The 22,721-nt window shown below is 49.4% G+C and overlaps 1 protein-coding gene across 1 annotated transcript in view; it reads left to right on the forward strand.

Moving 5' to 3' along the window:
• PITPNM2 (phosphatidylinositol transfer protein membrane associated 2) overlaps positions 1-22,721 on the forward strand; it is a 143,505-nt gene that overhangs the window by 89,871 nt on the left and 30,913 nt on the right. The window contains 1 exon segment of the mRNA XM_082667265.1: positions 20,834-21,006. Coding sequence (XP_082523391.1) covers positions 20,929-21,006 — 78 coding nt within the window. The 5' untranslated portion in view covers positions 20,834-20,928.

Below are 22,721 nucleotides of genomic sequence, written 5' to 3' on the forward strand. Positions count from 1 at the left end.
GGCAGAGCTGAGTAGTTGCAACAGAGACTCTGTGGCCCACAAAACCTAAAATATTTACTATATGCCCTTTGTGGAAAAAGTTTGCTGATCTCTGCTCTAGAAAAATGAAAATAAAACACATCCAATCTATTGTAGAAAAATAGATGTATCTAACCAAACAAAATGAATCCAATCAAAAGAAAAGAAATATGGTAAATAAATATGGAATTAGTCTAAACATCAGTAAGCACAATAAATGTGAACAAGTTAAATTCACTAATTAAAAGATAGTCTCAAAACTTGTTTAAAATTTTTTTTAATAAATTTTATTTATTTATTTATTTATTTATGGCTGCACTGGGTCTTTGTTGCTGCACACGGGCTTTCTCTAGTTGCGGCGAATGGGCTTCTCATTGCGGTGGCTTCTCTTGTTGTGGAGCTCGGGCTCTAGGTGCGCGGGCTTTGGTAGCTGTGGCACGTGGGCTCAGTAGTTGTGGCTCGCGGGCTCTAGAGCGCAGGCTCAGTAGTTGTGGTGCACAGGCTTAGTTGCTCCATGGCATGTGGGATCTTCCCAGACCAGGGATCAAACACGTGTCCCCTGCACTGGCAGGCAGATTCTTAACCACTGCGCCACCAGGGAAGCCCTAAAAAATTTTTAAAAGAGACAGCTTAAGTGTGAAAATAAAAGGATAAGGAAAGAAACCCGTAATGAACCATAGCAAAGAAGGCAAATATAGCAATATTAACATCAGATAAAGGAGAACTAAAAGTGAAAAATATTTTAGGTATAAAGGAATTGTTTAAACCTGTAAAAGGAATATTCCACCAAAAAGTTAAAAGCCCATTGACTTTCTGTACTTAACAAGGTGGCTTCAAATACATTAAATAAAAATTGATGATATTATGAGTGAAAAATGACAACTATAGAGTAACAATGGTGGGCTTTAAAAATCTCCAAGATATCCCTTGTGGTGTATATGTAGACGTACACAGGTGATGAAATTGTATAGAACTTAATACGTACACACACCGTACATACCAGTAAGTACAATAGAACTGGGGAGATGGGATTAAAATCTGTAGATCGTAGCAATGTCAATATTCTGGCTGTTACAGTTTTATAAAAAGTTATCACTGGGGGAGACTGATAGTGTACAAGGGATTGTTCTGTGTTATTTCTTACAACTGCATGTGAATCTGCAGTGATCTCCATTAAAGTTTCAATAGAAAATTCTTCAAAGACAACATATTAGGTACAAAAACCAGATAACTCTTAGGTTAAATGAGGAAGTCAGAGTGAAAATTTTAAACTACAGTATTTTAATGAATGTCAGTTAGAGCTGAATGTGAAAGCCTATGGATGAGACCAAATCAGTGCTCAAAGGAAAATCCTTAGCCCTAAATTCACTTACTAAGAGACGAGCGAGACTAAAAGTTACTCCGTTTAGGACTTACCCCGTGGCGCAGCAGTTGAGAGTCTGCCTGCCAATGCAGGGGACACGGGTTCGTGCCCCGGTCCGGGAGGATCCCACGTGCCGCGGAATGGCTGGGCCCGTGAGCCATGGCCGCTGAGCCTGCACGTCCGGAGCCTGTGCTCCGCAACGGAAGAGGCCACAACAGTGAGAGGCCCGCGTACCGCAAAAAAAAAAAAAAAAAAAGGTTATGCAGTTTAACTTTCAATTCAAGAAACTAGAAAAGTAAACTCGAAGAAGGTAAAAAGATAATTAAAAATGAAGTCAGAAAATGTAGTTGAATGCATCAATAATTCCAAAAAAATTGTTCTTAAAAAGACAAGAGGTAAAGCTTTGACAAGTCTAATTAAAAAAAAAAAAAAGTCAAAGGCAGACATAAAGAGAATATAACTTCAGAAGCGATTTTTAAAAGAAAATATATGCAATTCTTTGGCCAATTAATTAGAAACACTAAGTGAAATAAAGTAAATAAAAGTAAGTAACTAAAACTACCTAAGTAAATAAAAACTAAGTGAATAAAAACTACCATACTACCTAGTGGTTCAGAACCCAGACACAGAGAGAAGGCCATGTGACGACAGAGGAAGAGATCCGAGTGTTGCAGGTACAAGCCAGGGAATGCCGAGGATTGCCATCAACTTCCAGAAGCTGGGAGACAGGCACAGGATAAGGAGCCAACCTCAGCGGCACCTTAACGTCAGACCTCTGGCCTCCAGAACTGTAAGAGAATACATTTAGGTTGTTCAAAGCCACCCAGTTTGTGACCGCAGTCCCAGGAAACAAATACACTCACTAGCTATTTGGGAGGAAGAATAAAAGAAGGAGAAAGATGAACTCAAACGAACCTAGTGGTTCAGAACGACTGCTAGCTGGGGATTTAGGGTGAGCTCAGATGGGTAGTAACCCAGGCATTTGGTGAAGCAAATGTAAACTCTCTCAAGAAAAACGGTCCCTTGTCCTAAGTCTCAGAAGATTTCTACAAATACCCTCCACAGAAAATGATCAGTTCACAGTCAAAAGTAATGGAGTCATGAGGTGACCGAGCACGTGAGCCAGAGGCAGCCCGGACAATTTGCCTCAGAAACAGCCCTCGGGACTTCAGATACAGCAATATTTAGGCCTAGACGATAAAATGACTACATTTGATGCATTTAAATAAATAAAAGGCATTGAAAATATGTGCAGGGGATAAAAAGCTGTAAAAAATGAAGAAGGAAGGAATTCCCTGGCGGTCCAGTGGTTAGGACTCTGTACTTTCACTGCTGAGGGCGCACGTTCAATCCCTGGTTGGGGAACTAAGATCCTGCAAGACGCACGGCGCGGCCAAAAAAGAAATGAAGAAGCAGATTTGGAAAAGAACCAAACAGAACTTCACTAGGAGAGCAGTCATAGCTGAAGAAGGGATTAGTGACTGGAAGCCAGATGTGAAGAGGTCACCCAGGATAGAACACTGGGAAGAGAGGAAGCTGTGGAGGAGATGAGACACACGGAGAAGGAGAACACCTAACATTCATCTAATCACAGTACCAGAAAGAGAAGAGCGAAATAAGCCAGAGGCCACGTTTGACGAGAGAATCGCTGAGAACTTTCCAGAATTGATGAAAGACAGAGGTAGGAATGGAGAGTAGTTTGGAGGGAGGGAGAGAAAATGCTGGAGAAGTATGTGAAACTCAGCTCATAGAAGATGACTAATTTCTTCTCTCAGGTCCTGGGCTTCAATTCCTGAGAACGGACCAATCCTTATGCTAGGACAAGGTTTCAGTGAGGAGTGGGCTTTGAGACTGTTGAAGACATTCCTCCAAATCAGGCAGGGCCCTTTCCCTGCACTGCCCAACTCAAAGGAGTGCCAATCTGATGGTAGTCCATGAGAATATCACTGCCTGGACTTGGGCAGTACACAGCCTGTGCAACTGAACTAAGCAACCCAGCTACAGCTGATGGTTTCTCTTCCCAAGTTATGAACCCATGGGACTTTCCAAATTTCACCAGTTGTTTTTTTTTCTTTGTGCTTTCTTTCTTTCCTCTCTCCCTCCCTGGAGAGGGGTGGCATCCATCATCAGTGGAAGGATTTTATGGGGTGATGAAGGGAAGCTAATAGCAGTAAAGAAGAGCCAGTTACCTGGGAAACTTGCCAGGCATGTTGTGTTCCCCAGCAGCCCTGGGAAGCCTGGCTGTAAAGGCCACACCACACATACAGTGAGATAGAGCAAGGCCTGGGCAGAGTTGTACAGACATGTGGATTGGCATGTGCACACACGTGCACACCTACCCCTGGGGACACCCAACTCGGCCTCATTGCTCCCTTCTGAGTTGAGTATTTGGACCCAATTGTTGGAGCCTGAGGCACCTGGACCCTTGCTTACCCGAGGGCACAGTAGAACAAGTTCTGGATCGCAGGCCAGGAAATGCGGATTTTAGTGTGGTTCTGCCCTTGACTCGCTGTGTGGCCTCGCCAGATGACTCAGCCCCTCTGGGCTCTCATCTCCCTGCATTGCCCTGGCTGCTTCCGAGCATTGACTTTCCAAGGGTGACAAACTGTAATGTACCGTGAGCATCTGAGAGGGGGCGGCAGCCTCTCTAAGGCCATTTGGGCCTCCTGGCTTTGCTGTAGCTCATTCAGGGCCACACTCGTCTCTCCCAAACCCACCCACTGGAAGGGGGCCCGATACAGCCGCAGATGCCCACGCACATTCGCCGTGGATGACAACACACAGCTCTCTCCGCCTGTCTGAGCTTTATACCCCTGTGCACGCTGTTTGCGGGGAGGCAAGTCTGGCTCCATGAACAGTCGGAGTCACAGACGCTGTCAAGAAACCCGGTTTGTTCTTCCAGGGACACGACAGGGAGGGTACGCTATTCTTAGAGAATCCTTTCGTCGCTCCGAGGAGCAGCTAAGGGAGCAGTTTGTAATTAGCACTTTGGCTGCTTAGTGGCGTTATCTGCCTGTTGAGGGGCTGTGTGAACGTTTACCAGGCAAGGCTTTCTGAGTACCTAAGGCCCCTGCTCCATGGCACCTGCTGAGAACGACAAGACAAACAGGACAGATTTGTTCCCGTGGCATCGGCCCGGGCACTGTTGTAGCCACGAGCAAGATGGGCGAGGTCCTGGACGTGGGACCAGCTATGCTGTGGGGAAGGCATGGCCATGTGCAAGTGGCTCAGACCATTACAGAGGATGCTGAGCCGGGGGGGGGGATCCTCCACTGAGGGCACATGGCATCCGGACCGCGGCCTGAATCACGGCAAGGAGCCACTTGTGCCACAGCCCCCAGCCTGGAGGACGCGCGTGTACTGGGGATGGCAGAGGCCCGGGATTGGGAAGTAGCCTGGCGTATTCCATGAAAGGAAGCAGCCCAGGTGGCCGCAGCATAGGAAGGTGGGCGGGCAGGGTCCAGGTGGCAGATCTCCTTCCTTTTTAAGGCTGAATAATATTCCCCACCAGGTTTTTGATGACTTATGCGGTATCTGTCTTCCCTAGTAGCCTAGGAGCTCCCTGAGGGCTCTGTCTTGGTCCCCTGCACCCCTTGGCACCCAGCACAGAGCCTGACATCTGGCTTAGTAAACACTGCTGGTTGCGTGCTGTTCAGAGGGGCCCCAGTGTCAGATTTCTTGCTGGGAGGCAAGGTTGGAGGGACTTGTTGAGACTAGAATTTAAGAACCGTTCTTGCCAGGTTATGGAATTAAGGTTTTAGCCTCTAGGCACTCTCCTGTTCTTACTAGCCACCTAGGGAACTTATTAAAGAATACATATTCCCAGGTCCCTTGCTCTGCAATGCACATTTGGGCTGGAACCAAGGAGTCTGTGTTTGGAAAGAAATATCAACTTTTATTTCCAAGATCAGTCAGGAACATTAAAATAAAGCCAAGTAATCGCTCTTGGATGTAGTCTACATGGGGTTGGCCCTCAGCTCCAAGGTTTGCACTCATGACAAAATAATCTGAAAGAAAAGGCCAAAATGATTTCACTAAATCATGCATCTTTGTAAAAAGCATTAAAGTTTTTAGCTTTAAACAAACATTTTTTTGCTTTAAGCAAACGTTAAACCTGTTGGCTCACATTATCTCTGGATTCAGATGCAGCCCCGCTAACCTAGCCTTGAATACACCACTTAAATTTTTGATTCCTTCCCAAAATGGGGCACACTTGCCTTTTCCACCTTGGAGGATTGGGCTGCAAAAGCAAGAAGCTAAAAGCATTTGTAAACCATAAAATGCCATTATCAGTGCTAGAGGGATACATTTATATAAATTGACATAAATTTAGATGACATTTGTTCAGTTCTTAAGCTGTTTCTCTCCTGGCCACACTGAAAGATAGATAAACCTGACTCCAACTGAGTGATGGGGGACGAGATACCTTAATGACACTGAGCCATGGTTTCCTCAGCTATAAAAGTGGGCGTAATAGAGACTTCCCTGGCGGTCCAGCGGTTAAGACTCCACGCTTCCACCGCAGGGGGCTCGAGTTCAGTCCCTGGTCGGGGAACTAAGATCCCGCATGCCGTGCGGTGCTTTAAAAGAAAAAAAAGAGGGGGCGTGATAGCCACGCAGTAGAATGTTATTCTGCACAAAACGGAGTGAGGTACTGATGCATGCTACAATGTGGATGAAACTTGAGAATATGATGCTGAGTGAAAGAAGCTAGACACCAAAGGCCACATTATTGTATGACTCCATTATGAGTGAGTGATGATGAGTATGGGGTTTCCTTCTGGGACGAGAAATGTTCTGGAATTAGTGGTGATGGTTGCAAAACTCTGTAAATATATCAAAACCCACTAAATCATACATTTGAAAAGGGTGAATTGTATGCCATGCAAATTACATCTCAATGAAGTGAATAGATAAATGGGGGGTAATATATCTAACTCAAGGCAGTCGTGAGGATTAAGTAACTCATAGTTTATTCATGTGGCCCGAATGTGTAAAATGATAGAGGGATTTATACACCGAGGGACCAAGCAGAAAATCTGGTTTCCATGTGTCAGGGTGCAAGGTATGATGAGACCCTGGTAGGGTCTTCAGGAGAGTCAGGATGGGATGGACCGTATTTTCTTGCGCATCCTCCTTGCGGTGCCCATGAAGAACTAGGGCAGGGTGGGGCTTGGTCTCTGACCATTCAGTTGCTCCGGAATCTGTGTCTTCAAAGAGCATTCCAGTTGGTTCCTGGGATCGGCAAGTTTGGGAAACATGGTTTTAGGCCCATGGGGAACTGTAGGCAGTTTCTCAGAGCTAAAGGGCTTTAATGCTCCACTGGGACACCTAGAAAGCACTGGGCCTGTGCGCCATTAGGCTGTAGCTTTTGCAGAAGGTGCTGTGGGAGTGCAGAGCCTTGGGGTGTCATGAGTAGGGTTGGCTTAAGGGGGTAGAACCAGGGACACTGGCTCTTAAAACTCCTAACATGGGGTGGGTGCCCCTCCAGATGTCAGGCCAGCCCTGTGGGGCTATGAGCAGGCTGCACAACACCAGCTTTTTTTTTTTTTTTGAAACAAGCAAACAAAAATTATAATTTTCAGCTGATGGCTGACAGGCCCTGAATAAGCTGGCTCGGAGCCTCGGTGCTGAAATCTCGCACCCAGTCAGCTCCGAGAGGAGGTTTGCTGGTTGGGTGGGCTGGCTAAGTCGAAAGAACCTTTTCCAGGCAGAAATCTATTCAAGGGCCATGCTACCTGCCTGAGAGCCTCAGATGCTCCATCAGTATGTGTTCAACACAGGAATTAACAAAAGATGGAAATAACGAGGACTGAGAGCTGGCCACTGGCTTAGCCCTGCAGAGGTCATTGATGGACTTGAGCGATGCAGTTTCAGGGATGTGGTGAGCTTGAAAGGATGCTGGGAGGTGAGAGGGTGGAAGCCGCAAGAAGAGCTAACTCTTGAGAGGATTTTTGCTGTGAAGGGGAGCAGAGAAATGGGAGGGTTCCAAGAGGAGGAAGTGGGGTGTAGAGAGCTGTGGGATCGAATCTCTGTGTTGTACACCTGAAACTTACAGAATGTTATATGTCAATTATAACTCAAAAAAAAATGAGCTTAAAAAAGAGAGATGGAGCTATGGGGTTTTTGTTTGGTTTTCGTAAATATGGGACCTATTACCAGCATGTCTGCATGCCGATGGGGGTGGGGCCTGCAGTGAAGAGGCAGAAACTGATAGAGGAGAGTTAACTTAGAAGAAGGTTCTTTTTTTCCTGCTTTTAATATTTATTTATTTATTTATTTTTTCTTCTGGCCGCACCACGTGGCATGCAGAATCTTAGTTCCCCGACCAGGGATCGAACCCGTGCTCCTACATTGGAAGCTCAGAATCTTAACCACTACACCACCAGGGAAGTCCGGATTTTTATTTATATTTAAAATTAAGGGCTTCCCTGGTGGCTCAGTGGTTAAGAATCCGCCTGCGAATGCAAGGGACACGGGTTCGAGCTCTGGTCCGAGAAGATCCCACATGCCGCGGAGCAACTAAGCCCGTGCACCATAACTACTGAGCCCACGTGCCACAACTACTGAAGCCCACATACCTAGAGCCCGTGCTTCGCAACAAGAGAAGCCACTGCAATGAGAAGCCCACGCACCGCAACAAAGAGTAGCCCCCTCTCGCCACAATTAGAGAAAGCCCACGCGCAGCAATGAAAACCCAACGCAGCCAATAAATAAATAAATAAATAAATTTATTAAAAATAAATAAATTAAAAAGTGTAGTTGATTTACAACATTATATTGGTTTCAGGTGTACAACATAGTGATTCAATATTTTATTGATTATACTCCATTTAAAGTTATTATAAAATTTTGGCTATATTCCCTGTGCTGTACAATATATCCTTGTAGCTTATTTATTTTATAAATAAATAATGATAGTAGTTTGTACCTCTTATAAATAAATAAGTATAGTAGTTTATACCTCTAATCTCCTACCTCCATCTTGCCCCTCCCCACTGGTAACTGCTAGTTTGTTCTTTGTATCTGTGAGTGTGTTTCTGTTTTGTTGTATTCATTCATTGATTTCATTTTTTAGATTCCACATATAAGTGACAACATACAGTATTTGTCTTTCTCTGTCTGACTTATTTCACTAAGCATAATACCGTCCAAGTCTATCCATGAGGTTGCAAATGGCAAAATTTCATTCTTTTTTTATAGCTGAGTAGTATTCCATTGTGTGTGTGTGTGTGTGTGTGTGTGTGTGTGTACATCACATCTTTATCCATTCGTCTGTTGATGGACACTTAGGTTGCGTCCATATCTTGGCTATTGTAAATAATGCTACTGTGAACATTGGGGTGTGTGTATCTTTTTGAATTAATGTTTTCATTTTCTTCGGATATATACCCAGGACTGGAATTGCTGGATCATATGGTAGTTCTATTTTTAGTTTTTTGAGGAACCTCCATACTGTTTTCCACAGTGGCTGCACCAATTTACATTCCCACCAACAGTGTAGGAGGGTTCCCTTTTCTCCACATTCTCTCCAACACTTGTTATTTGTGGCCTTTTTGATGACAGCCATTCTGACAGGCGTGAGGTGATGTCTCTTTGTGGTTTTGATTTGCATTTGTCTGATGATTAGCAATGTTGAGCACCTGTTCATGTGCCTGTTGGCCATCTGTATGGCTTCTTATTCAGTTCTTCTGCCCATCAGAAGTTTCTTAAATGATACGAATGGGACTCAGTGCTCGAGAGGTTGACCTCCCATGGGAGCCAAGACATTTTTCTGTTGTAGCAGGAGCAGTAGGTGCAGGTGGGTTGGTGGATTCCACGATGGGAATTTGAGGGAATAAAGAAGAACAATCGGGGAGAAGGTCTAAAATAGCCGGGGTGGGGGAGTGCAGGCGCAGAATCAGTGGGGTGGGGTTGCCGGGTGCTGGGCCCACCGAGGTGTCCACCAAAACCTGGAGGCCAGGCTGGCCCGAGAAGTGAGCACGTGGCCCCAGTAGCTGTGATCGTCCCCGATGTGTATTTTATGTTGTCAGTATCAACATCGTCATCATCATACAAGGCATCATCCCCGCTTTTGGTGAAAATCTCCACTCTGGCTCTTATTACTGCCTTTTCTTATTAACTCTGGTGCCCCAAAGCCTCTATTTCCCGGGGGATTAATGAGCGGAGATGCTTTGGGGCCCGGCCTGTGGCAGAGCCCCTGCCCGTGATGGATGGTGTGCTGAACACTAGCTTAACCAGAGCCCCCCCAACTTGGAGGTGCTCCCTGCTTCCAGGCATCTGGAGGAGTGGGTTCTCCCTCCTTCTGCCCCAGTAGCTGGGGGACATTCTCCCCTAAGCGGCGCTCATTTCAACGTGCTCCTGCAGGCCCAGACACAGACCTTAGGTGGGTGCTGACATAGGGCAGTGGCCTGGGTGTTGCTGCGGTGGTAGCACCCACGGAAGGCAACCAGGAGCCAGAACCCCTGAGCCAACCCCAGGTGACCGCTGTGCAAGCCACAGCTCAGAGCCAGACGGTCAGGCCCAGGTCCCTCTGGGTCTGTGTTTCCATTCTGACCCTGAAGCATCCAGGGGCATTCTGTTTGGACGGCCCTGCCTCGTTTGAGCTGTACTCGGTGCTAAGTGTGGGAGCAGTGCCCTGGAGGCCAGTGTGGTGATGGCCTCACCGGCAGTGACCAGCAGGGTCCCCAAAGGGCAACGAGGAGTGCGGGTGGTGGTGAGTTCCGCCTGCTGCCCTCTCGTGCTCGTCTTGGAGGATCTGGGTCCGTTTTCATTTCCTCACCTGCAAATCTCCTCTCCTTTTTCTCCCGACAAGAGGGGCTGGAGCTGGCAGGCCCGGCGAGGGAGTAGCAGTCGTGAAACTGGGGCACCGCTGATCACCCTTGGCTTGCGGCTGTCTTTCAGGAGGGCACCAGCCCTCTCGGGATCCGCTTTGCTCTCTGCGCCACAGAGATAAGAGGTTCTCCCTGCTAAGCCCCCTGGCTGCCGTTTCAGTGGGGTGTTACACATGACACACCACATAACCCTCAAGCATTTGCCAAGGGTCCCACCCCTGCCACCCAGCGTTCCCAGCCCTGCAGAGAACTGCACGCTCTGCGCTGCCCCCAGCTGGGCCCTGCCCCGTGGGGGCTGATGACTGAGTCCCGCAGCGTCTTGGCAGTCGTCCCCAGGTTGGCACTGCGGGTGAACAACCATAAGATTTACAACCTTTCCTGGGATGTCAGTGACTGCAGGGGTGCCCAGGGGCTCCGTGGGGACCCTTTCAGTGCTCAGGCTGGCAGGGGAGGTGCCGTGTCCTCCTCTTATAAGGTTACAGGACACGGACTGGGTCTGTGTCCCCCCAGCTCTTCACACCTGTGAAATCCAGGCGTCAGTCTCCCCATTTATAAAGTGAGGGTTGAACTGGGAGGGGGCGGGGGTCCTGTACTGTTTCCTCCCAAGAAACCTTGGTGGAAGTCCACTGTCTAACAGATAAAGGTGAGACTACTGTGGGGAGCAGGGATTGGAGACCCCCCAGCCCCCCACCCCTGTCCCTTCCAGCTCAGACTTTCATGGGGGTGTGTCTGCTCCTGCTTTTACCCCCAGGGGACAGGCAGCTAATCACTGCTAACTTCATACACACACTCCCTACGCCCCAGCCTGCCCCAGATCGCCGGGGCACAAGGAACTGCCCCTTTCCCCTCTACCCCCTCCCACTCATCTGGAGCCCGCCTTCCCTAGAGACAGATGGTAGGAGGGGAGGTATTGGGCGTGGGGAGCTGCCCACGTGGCGGATAGATGAAGTTCTTTTAACATCACCCACTTTGGTCCCTGATAGGGGCAGTAGGTTTGGGAAGCAGAGAGCAGAAGAAGGGGGCTTTCCTAGAGACAGCCGAAGAGAGACCCATGGGAGCCAGATGGGATGTTCCGAATGTGCCAGAGACCCCAGAGTCTGCCTGGGCCCCTCCCGTCCCCAGCAGCTGCCTTCCCCACGATTGCAAACATCTAGGCAGGCTCCCCTGGCCTGGCTTGAACGAGCTTCCAGACCTAATGGCCAGAATGCAACTGAATTACGTTTGGATGGATTCCATCCTCTGTTGTCTCTGCACAGCCTCACTCCTAAATTCCATCTGTGACGTCAAACCCCGGCTCATCACGGAAAAACAGATTAGGTTCTGTAAACTCAATTCTCATGCTTTCCCTCCCAGTCAGGGTGTCTCGCCGTGGCCTCCACTCAGAGCGGCCATCTTGCCTTCCTACCTGCCCACCCTTCTGAGCCAAACCCTAATAATCACCGCCGTCTTCACTGATGACCCCCCAGGGTGGGTCCCTGAAGACCTTTGGGACCCAGCTGGGGAGGCCCCGAGAGGTGTCCTGCCCTTGAGTCCTTGGGCAGAATCAGATGCTCTCGGTCAACTGCAGGCCCCTTTTCTCTGTCTTCCCACGTGGGTTCCGGTGGGACAGGCTGCTTGAGGAGGAGTCGGGTCACCCCTCCCCACCCCTACTCTGCCCAGCGTCCAAGCCAGGGCTCCGGGCCCAGCAGGGTGCAGCCTGGGCTGCGCACCTTGTCCAGGGCTGGTCCCTCCCCGACCGTGGCCTCCCGGATCGCCATGCCAGGTGGCCCCCACTCTGACTTCTTCTCGCCCTTCTGTTCCCTCAAAGACACCGATGAACATGGGGGCTGGGGTCCTTTCTAGTGTCGTGAATACATGGGTTCTGGAAGCCCAAGACGTTTTTAGAGGCAGATACCATACCTGAGGCCCTCTAGGGGGTCTGTCCCTGGTCTCCCCGGGGAGAGATGGGAGGGTGGTTTGTGTGCGGTGGTCACACAGACTCCTTGCCTGGCTTCCCGCGCACGAGGACTTCTGCAGACTTTATTTCTTTCTTCCCTCTCATTATTCCAGCCCCAAAAGCTTCCCTGTGGAAGGAATTAAAATATAATTCTGTCTAACCCATCACGACTCCAGCGGGGACGGAGATGAGACGTGTGTCTGTCTTGTGGGCCCAGGCAGCCGGGGTGGGTGTAATAAGATTGTCTGAGGGTTCAGCTGCTGGGTGAGGATGCTCAGGGGACGGGCAGACGCCAAGTCACGCTGCCTTCCCTCATTAGGGGGCTGGTGGCTGCCTGTGCCCCCCTGGCTTCAGACTCAGCCGGGAAGAAAACAAGGGGACTCTCGTGCCCTAACCAGGTCCGCATTCTGGCTGCAAAGCTCACCAGGACCTCCCAAGGGGCCTTTCGTCCTTCGGACGTTGGTGCCCTGGGTGCTGGGCTGTCTTCCCCTGATGCCAGTGCATGTAGTGTCTGCACCTGTACCTGCCCCTGGCAGCCCAGCCTGGGAGCCTACAGGCCCTGTTCCCCAGGCACCTGTCTCCCAGACCTTGCTCAGCACAGCAGCACCTCCTAATTGCTAGCTGAGTGTTGGCTGGAACCGGACTAAGCGTTTTATGTGCACTATCTCATTTAATCCACAAGACAGCCCAGCGGGGTAGGTGCCATTCTCACCTCTGTTTTGTAGAAGATCAAATGAAAGATCAAAGAGATTAAGCAACTTGCCCATGGTCACTGCTGGGAGGTGGCAGAAGGTCTGGCTGACTCAAAGTCCATCATTTTCACAACTACGCAGACTGCCCTTCTCAGACCGGTTACACACATACGGCTCACACTCTGTTGCTGCTGCCTTGTGAAAAATCGAGTAATAGAGAAAAGTGCAAGTAAAAGTTGCCCAGAATTCCATCAATCTGAGATAACCCTCTCCAGCGTCCAGTGAACATTTTTTTCAGATTCTGTACAGATATGTACAGAGTAGTAATAACTTTTTTTTAAAAAATGGGTGGTACTCTACGTTCATTTTAAAAATAAAAAATCAAATTTAATTTTACTTGAATTTAACCAAAGATAAATCACCTACTTGCATGTATCTAAAATGAAACAGAAGGGAATTTTTAAACTTCAGAAAAACATTTCTTCATCATAAGTGATAATAGTTCCTAACAGGTTAAAGTTAAGGTGAGAAAAGAGGGAAACAAGCTTAACAGCTTTATTAGATATAATTCACATACCGTACAATTTACATTTAAAGTGTACAATTCAGTGGTTTCGGGCCTATTACATTAATCTTTAAAATTGTGATATACATTTATCTGTAACACATAATTTTCCGTTTTAACCATTTTTAAGTGTACAATTGTGTGGCATTAGTACATTTACAATATTGTACAACTATCCCCACTACTATTTCCAAAATTTTTTTATCACCGAAATTGAAACTCTATAAGTATTGAACAGTGACCCCCTATTCCCCTCTCTCCCTGGTAACCTCTAATCTACTTTCTGAGAGAAAAACTTTTAAAAGGTTAGAGTCATTAATTTTTTTAAGTAATAAAATTTATCTTTTAGGGCAGTTTTAAATTTACAGCAAAATTGAGAGGAAGGTACAGAGATTCTCCATATACTCCCTGCCCCCACACAAGCACAGCCTCCCCTATTATCAACATCCCCCTCCAGATGGTACAGTACAACTGATGACCCTACATTGGTACATCATTATCACCTAAAGCCCATAGTTTATATTAGGGGTCACTCTTTGTGTTGTACATTCTGAGTTTTGACAAATGTATAATGATACACATCCACCATAGAAGCGTCATACAGAATAGTTCCACTGCCCTAAAACTTCCTGTGCTTCAACTATTTATCCCTCCTTAGTTTTTTAACCTACATAATGAATCAAATTCCATGCTTCTGTTCTTCCACTCTCAATTTTTGTTAGTTATATTATTTGTGGACCTTGTTAAGGTTTTTGTATTCTATTCAATAACCATAATTGCCTTGGTTTCAAAAATATTAACTCAGTATTCCTCCATTGGTGAACTTACTTTTATTTATCTTTTGGTTGGTTGGATTTTAGCATCAGGTAATTTTTAAAAGACGTTATAGATGTCTAGGCTCCTAAATGCGTGTTTCAGAATGTCTGTTAACTTTCTGCTTAAGGGACAACTTAGCTGGGTATAAAATCCTGGTTTACAATTTCTTTCTCTTAGAACTCTATAGATATTGCTTCACTGGTTTCTGAAATTGTGTTGCTGAGGAGGATTCTGATTGTCCTCAACCCATCTCCCTGTGCCCCCTAGTTATATGATTCTTTCTTTATCCTTTAAGCTCAATAACTTATTTTAGGATGTCTCGGTGTTCCTTATACCATCAGGTTTTCCTGGACTACAGAATGGCAGTTAATCTGCAGAGTCAAGTCTTTTTTATTTCAGGGAATTTTTTCATTATATATTTGAGTACTTCGCCCACCCCCGTTCTATTATTCTATTTCCTCAGAGAAGCATACTAATTATGTATATGTTGGATTTCCTCTTGCCTCCCATATCTGTCATTTTGTCTTATTAGTCTTCATTTAATCTTGTGTGAGTTCCTCAAGCCCGCCCACCATCTCTAACTGTTCACACTGTGCTTTGCCCCTTTATTCATTGCTTATAGTATGGCTTTTTAAAAAATATCTGTGATGTATTTATTTTTCTTTCCCATTTTTCCCTGAACTCTGCTAACCAGCCTTCCAACTTTCATCTCTTCTGTCATCCAATAATTTCTTTTTTAAATTTCTGTGTTTCCTTCCTTCCACTCCTCTGCCCCCACCAGTTTCTAAGAGATTATATCTGTAATTTCTCTGAGTCAGTGGAGAACTGTTTTTTCTGAAGTCTTCCTGCATTTCTGTGGCTGATTCCTCTTGTGATGCGTGTTCTTCACTTGCCCCCCACCCTTAATGTGTAGGACCCATGTGAGTTCCTTTCTGATTATTGTTCTCTAGCTACCTTCTACATAGCAGCGTGTGGGAAATGCAAGGAGTGATCTGGAGCAGCCTGCAGCTGCATTTTGGGCTTATTTATTGTCTGGAAGACTCTCTTCCCAGAGCTGTTTTTTGTCCTGTGCCCAGGGATTCCAGCTCTCTCAGGTTTGAGGGTTCACAGAAAAGTTCTTTAGGTCTCTGACTCTCTGTATCATGACCAGCCCCTCACTGCCCCTTCTTCCTCCCAAGCCCCACTTCATTCATTTACCGGGAGAACTAGGTTCTGTCATAGCAATGGCTCTCACTCCCCTTCCATTCCATAATGTAAAATTGCATCTCTGCGTGTACTCAGTTGTTCACAGCAGCCCTGTTCCCGTCAGCCCCAAATTGGAAATTACCCAAATGCCCATCAACGATGGAATGGTTAAATCAATTATAGAATATTCACCCAGTGAAATATTAGACAGCAGTGAGAGTGAGCCCTCTACAACTACATGCAACAAATTGGATGAGCCCCAGGAACATGATGTTGATCGAAAGCAGCCGGAATCAGAAGTGCGCTTACAGCCTGATCCCATATGAAACTGCGCACTCGGTGGGTCAAAGACGGTTGGAGGTTGGCAGCTCGTAGGCTTTAACCTAGTGCAAAATACAAAACAGGCAAAAGGCAGACGGTTATCCGTGGTGGGGGAGGTGTGCCTGGGGGACAGTGCTTCTGGGTTATTAATTTTCTGTTTCTTGATCTGTTTGCTGGCTGTATGGGTATGTTCAGTTTGTGAAAATATCTGTCCTTATGATATGTGCACATTCCTGGAGGTATGTCGTACTTCAATAAAAAGTAGAAAACGGAAGACAGGGTGATGGCTCTCCTCCCCCGGGGGCATCCACAGCCCTAGACTCCATCGTTCCATGTCTTTCAGGAGGTGGTATTTATTCAGAGGTCCGAGGTGGCACGTGTTAGCTGTCAGCATGTTCCTGCCTCCCAGCTCAGACCTTGTGGTGTCTGGCTGGTATCCTTCATGGACTGTGGTTCGGGGCTGCAGCCATCTCCTCGTTTCTCGGCCGTGGTGACTTTTCTCTATCTTTAGCCGCTGTCTGTCGTTCTGAGAACGGAAGAGCTCCCACTGCTCTGTCTTCAACAGGAAGTCAGGATAGTTGTCGGAACCAACTAGCATAGGTGTAGAAAGAAACAGATCTGGCTTTCTTAAGTAAATAAAACGCTAGTATCTGATGAGACGAGACTGTTGGCCCCTTCAGAGTGATCTCCCTGAAAGACAGCCCCGAGAGGGGCCAGTTCCCTCTCCCGAGCACTGTTCCTCTTTCTGGGAGTGACCCAAGGGGCTCACAGTGACCCAGAGAGCAGCCCTGGTGGGTGTGGGTGACCGCAGACCTTCCCCAGGGCAGCTCGGAAGGACGGCTTGGCTTTTGTGTGGAAGTGCTTGTCGGGAAACTCATGCTTTGTGGTTACACCCTGTCTGGCGAGTATGTCTTTCCTCCCCTGGGAGAGGGAATTCTTGAAGCAAGTGATGGTCTCTTGTCACCCTGCTCCCGCCCCAGCAGACCCTGAACTCCATGGGCGCGTGGGTGTGGCTGTCATGCCTGCTGCAGGGAGCAGCTTCATCTCAGCCTTGAGCACAGCCTGCCCTGTGGAGAGTGGCCGCCGGTGGCCTCCGTGCCCCCACTGCCCTGGCCCCATCCTCCAGGGACGCGGCGAGGCGACGCTGGGGGTGCGCCAGTGGGAGGTGTCTCCGATGGGGCGGCGCGTTCCCACCTCGGGGCCTTTGTTCGTGCTGTTCCTTCTCCCAGAGTGTCCTCCTCCCACGTGCTCTGCTGAACAGAATCTCACTGATCCTGGGAAACCCAGCTCATGTCATTTGAAAGCTCCACATTCTGTGAAGCCTTTTCCAAGTTCTTCTGGACTGAGAGACGTACACCCCCTGGCAGGGGAGCACTTCACCCGCACTCATCTCGGTGACGCTGGCGATGACTCTGGACGGCGGGTGGCATTATCCCCATTTGACGTGTGGAGAGACCGAGGCTCGGCGGGCACGGATCACACGGCTGGGAAGCGCGTTGTCAGGTTGCGACCTCAGATCCCGGGGGGGGGGGAGCTCCGCTGTGACTGCTGCACATGTTGTGTCACTCAGAGTTCTGAGTCCTCTCCTATCATTAGTCACCACGCACTTAACTATAACTAGACAGGACCGTTTATTTTGTTCTTTCCCTCTCCATACCTACCTCTGTCACTCTTTGGCCCCTGTTGGGTGGAGGCACAGCTGTCTTCCTCTAGCCCAGCATGGATGGAAATGCAGCCTAAGCGGCGTGTTGTCTTCTGGGGGCCGTCGTGGGGTTATTGCCCTTGGTCGGCCCTGAGCTTCGCCTGCGAGCCCAGCTCCCCCAGGACATGGGAGCCGCTGAGGGACCTCTGGGTATGTGTCCCCTCCCTGTCTCTGTGCCCTCAGGCTGCATGTGGAGATGTGGACGCCCCCTGTGGGATTACAGCTCACTGGGTAGCTTGTCTTTGGGAGAAGAAAGCGGAGACTTGGGGAGGAGAGGAACGTTATCCTGTGTGTGTTCCAGACACGTGTTCACAGGGCCCCCGAAATCGAGAACCGAGCCTGTGTCTGGGTGCTGGCTCATGGTCTGAGAGTCCATCCGGGTGTTAGGATGGGGGGACGTGGAGGCTGCTGGGGGGAAATGGAGGCTTCTAAGGAAAAAGCATAGTCCGGCCCCACATCCTGCCCTGGTGCCTGGTGGGCTGGAAGAGGCAAACCGGTGGACATTTGGTCTGACGTGTGTGGGCAAGCGCGGGCAGGTCATTTACTGTGGAGCCGTGAAGAGCCCAGAAGGGCAGGTTGCTTAGAGTTTCTCGAGAACATATAGAGATTGCATCTGACCTCTTTGTTAGCAGTTTAGGTGACGACGTGGACTTGCCCGGGCTCACTCTGGGTCATTGCATTATCCCTTGCCACAGAAGGAGCCCACAAAGCCATGTGGAAAAGCTTTGGGAAAATGGCCCTTATCGAACCTAGGTTTTCCCTTTCCTGTCTCCCGTCCGCATTTCATCCAGCCTCTCGCAAGCATACGGTTCTCTCTCCTTTGTTTGTGTCGGGAGGTTCCCAAATCGGGTGCCCGTCCTACCCTCTTGGGGGGTCAGCCTGGGTGCCTCGCTGCCCCGGCTGAGCCCAGGGTCTTGTTTCCTTGTTCGGGCTGTGCCTTGAGGCTTGCGGGATCTTGCTAGGTACCCGCCAGGGATCGAACCCGTGCCCTCGGCAGCGAAAACGCAGAGTCCTAACCACTGGACTGCCAGGGAATTCCCTCAACGTCTTGTGTCACACCCTCTTGTGGAAGGAGGTGGTGCCTTGGGGGCTCTGGACCATCACTCGTCTCTCCTGCGGCCTCAGCTTCCAGCCAGACTTGAGCTTGGACCTGTGGGTCTCAGAGCCGAGTCCAGGCAGCCTGCAGCCTCTGCTTTCTCGCCCTCCTGGACAATTTCAACTCGGGCCCTGAACCCACGTGCCCTCTTAGCTGTTGGCTGGACCCACACCTTCAAGGAAGGTTAGAGGTGATGTTTGCACATGAGCACGGCCTCTGGAGGGTTGAGTCCTCCCCTTTGTGGTAAGCTCAGCGGTCCAGGGTTGATCAGGGAAGAGACAGGACCAGGAGGGGCAGTAACAAGCTTTCCTGGATGGCGCTGGGACAGGTTTGCTAGGGTGGAAAATTTCTCCCAGCAAGAGGCCTTCCAGATACAGTGATGTGGGACCACCACCCAGAAAGGGAGAGGCGGAGTTCGACAGGGGGCTCATGTGTCGAGGTGGCATCGCTCAGAATCACGATGGAGAGCCTCTGGGTCACAAAACTCCCCCTTCGGGGTCTTTTATGAACTCGGGTTTGTCTCATCTATGCCTAGTGGATGTTGGGTGCAGTTTCTGGGGTATGTAAAGTAGGTGAACTCTAACTGGCTAAAAAGATGTTTATCTGGACTGTATTTCAAGCAGTTGGATAAGTGAGAAGTTGAGTTTGGTGCTGGGTGTTTTGGGGGCTAATAGTCCTACCTGCTGTAAAGAAGGAAACAACACGGGGGTCACTTTAGGCTCATAACGTGGGTGCCATCCCCAGCCTCCATCTCCCTCCTTAGGTGGTTTATTAAAGAATTTCTTTCCACCTTACGTACCGAAGGTCCCAAGAGTTCTGGTACACATGCTTTTCCCAGTCGCGTTAGTTATCCAGTAATGCGTTAGTGCCCAGGTGATGCTCAGGCCTCGTACACATGGTGCCCTGGGGAAGCTGCCTGCCCGGTCGGCCCTTGCTTTTATCACTTAGCCAGCATCCTGCCTCCAGTACCTGTGAATCCTCACTGACTGCTGTCCCCGGCGTGGTCCTTCTAAACTACCATCCTGATTCTGCCACTGCCTGTCTTGGAAACCTTCACTCAGCTTCCAGTTGACAGCATCCCTTCTCTCTGGGGGTAACCAAATATATCCACAGCAAAGCCCCCACCACCTAGGGGACCGATTATGATGGGTGATTTCTTTTTCCAGATCACTGCAGGTATGCCTCCTTCAAGCATTAAGTTTCGTTTTGTTTTTTTAAATATGATTGCTTTAGGTGCAAGTCTTCATCAAATATATTGTCATCTTAAATACAAGTTACTGTGAATACATTGTTTGCTTATATATATATATATATATATATATATATATTTTTTTTTTTTTTTTTTTTTTACTGTACACGGGCCTCTCACCGTTGGGGCCTCTCCCGTTGCGGAGCACAGGCCCCGGATGCGCAGGCTCAGCGGCCATGGCCTCACGGGCCCAGCCGCTCCACGGCATGTGGGATCTTCCCGGACCGGGGCACGAACCCGCGTCCCCTGCATCGGCAGGCGGACTCTCAACCCCTGCGCCACCAAGCAGCAAGCCCTGCTTGCTTTTATTTTTTAAATAGCTTTATTGAGACGTAATTCCCATGCCCCGCAATCCACCCATTTATCTGATTTTCCTCTTCTACCTCCAAGACCTAGCCCAATGTCGGCAATAGAGTAGGTATCAATAGGCAGTTGGTGGTGGATTGAACTGAACCTACACCTAAGGTCACCTTTTTTGATAACTCGGGATCTCCTGCCAGGAAGCAGTGTTGCCACCTGCACCCGGTGACAGGAGCAGAACCGATTGCCCTGACGCCGAATGGTCCCACACTGCTGATTTTTAAAATTCTCACGTCTGTTTTTCGTAGTTTTGTCTGTCCTGCCTTCTTGCCGGCCGTCATCACTTGCTGCCGTCACCGTGCCGGCCTCCAGCTACTCCAGAACACGGGGAGGCGGAGGCTGCAGGCTGTTAGAACTTTGCGTAAAACAAGAACGCGATGCTCTTGACTGTTAGGGGATGCGATGCCCTCCCATCGCCTGGCCCTCGCTAGCAGGATAACACTCCTTTATTTCCTCGTGGCTGATCAGAGTTTATACACGTCCTCTACACAGTGGCTTAGCAAACAGGGAAAATGGAGGCTGGGGAGGTGAGGGAACTTGCTCAAGGTCACGCGGTGGGCTCAGGGTCACACAGTGGGCTCATGGCTGACTTGAGACCAGAACTCTAGCCTGGGGTCTAGACCAGGCCCTTCCTGTGGTACTTTACCCATCAGCTTTTGCAGAAAGTGACTCTCCTGTCCTCTCTTTCTCTCTCAGGGGTCCTTGGTGAATTTTGTCATGGTTATTTAAGGAACCTCGCCTAGAAGTCCCAACGCACAGTTCCCCATTGACGGGAAGGCTTGGACTCCAAGATGATTATAAAGGAATATCGGATTCCTCTGCCAATGACCGTGGAGGAGTACCGCATTGCCCAGCTGTACATGATACAGGTGGGTGGTGAGGCCGTGCACACAGCCGCTCTCAGCACCGGCGTGGAGGGTGGGGTGGCACCGTGGCCTTCACAGCAGTATCTGCCCAGTAGGCTTCTGGCCAGTGTCTGAATTGCACTGGAGCTCTGGCTCCTTTTCTGCACACGAAGCCAGGCACACGCAACGCGCCGTGGATGTTTGTGGCATTGGATTGTCTCGCCAGCACTGTATTCACAGCACTGACAAGACTAACGCTCTTTGTATGTAACACCCGTCCTCTTACTGATCCAGATATTATCCTTGTGTTTAGTCATCTTGGGCTGTATAACGAAATGCTACAGACTGGGTGGCTTAAACAACAGACGTTTATTGCTCACAGTTCTAGAGGCTGGGGAGTCCAAGATCAAGGTGCTGACAGATTTGGTGTCCGGTAAGGGCCCTCTTCCTGGCTTACAGACGGCCACCTGCTTGCTGTGTCTTCATGTGGCATAAGGAGCCAGGGAGCTCTCTGGAGCCTCCTTTATAAGGGCACTAACTCTATTATTAGGGCTCCACCTTCATGACCTAATCACCTCCCAAAGGCCTGACCTCCTAGCATCATCCCATTGGAGGTTGGGGCGTCGACATATGAATTTGGGGGAATGAGGGACACAAACGTTCAGTCCATGACAATCCATTTGACAGACAGGAAGGTGCAAGGCCCAGAGAAGTTAAGTGACTTGTCCAAGAGCACACAGCCTGCCTCCCGGCTCCAGGTACGCACTTTCCTCATGCCTTGGGCTAAGTGGCTGATTTACAGAGTCACAAATGACTTTGAGGATGACCGGGGCCTGTGACCAACCAGAGATGATCACCCCACCCCAGATGTTGCTGGCCTCCCTACTCAGTGCCTGACTAACCTGGAACCCAGGATCGGGTCCTCATGGCCCAGACGTGGCCACAGCTCCTGCTCGTTGGGGTGCTGGCTGCGGTCCTGCCCCACGGGGGTCTCCGTCCCAGCTTCTCTGCTAGCCTCTTGCTCATCCTCGCTGCCCCAGCCCTTTGCCTGGCCTGGCAGCTTTCCTCCCAGTTGGGGGTCTGATTATGAACCTGCTCCCGGCCTGGCTCTGGCTTTCCTGGGTACACGGATGCCTCGGTGCAGCCCCTGGCCGCGCAAGCGTTACACTGGGCCATCAGGGCAGGGAGAGCTCGGCAGGGCCTGCACCCTCATCCTGAGTCTGACCTGGCCCTCAGCGTGGGAAGCTTGGCTGGGAAGAGAACAGAAGGCCAGCTCAGCCTCTCCGGGGGGCTGTTTGCTCCACGCTGCTTCAGAAGCGCCACTCAATTCCCTCTTGAACCACTTACCCAGTAATTATTCCTCGAGAGTGGGGAGAGGTGAGACTGGCATCAGCCCCCCAGCGCCGGGCACTCTGGGAATCTCTCAGCCTGTTCAAGGACCAGCTGATCTGCCAAAGGCACTGTTTGTCCTGTGGCTTCCTCATTCCTCCCCGAGCCAGGGGAGCCCTGGACCCTAACCCTGGACCACAGCAGATGGCCCTCAGCTCTGCTTGGGGGCTGGGAGCGTCAAGATCCCAGGAGGCTGACTTTCAGCTTCCAGTTTATCCCAGGCTTTTTCAAGTATGTAAACACCTCTGACTCAGGGCTCCTCAGACACCTGCCATCTGCACCCCCTGTATTAAGGTGCTTTTTTCAACATCTATGCCTCCAATTAATGTGAAACCTTCCCAGCCTCCTAG

Source organism: Grampus griseus, assembly GCF_964374135.1.
Source record: "Grampus griseus genome assembly, chromosome: 12".
Lineage (NCBI taxonomy): Eukaryota > Metazoa > Chordata > Mammalia > Artiodactyla > Delphinidae > Grampus > Grampus griseus.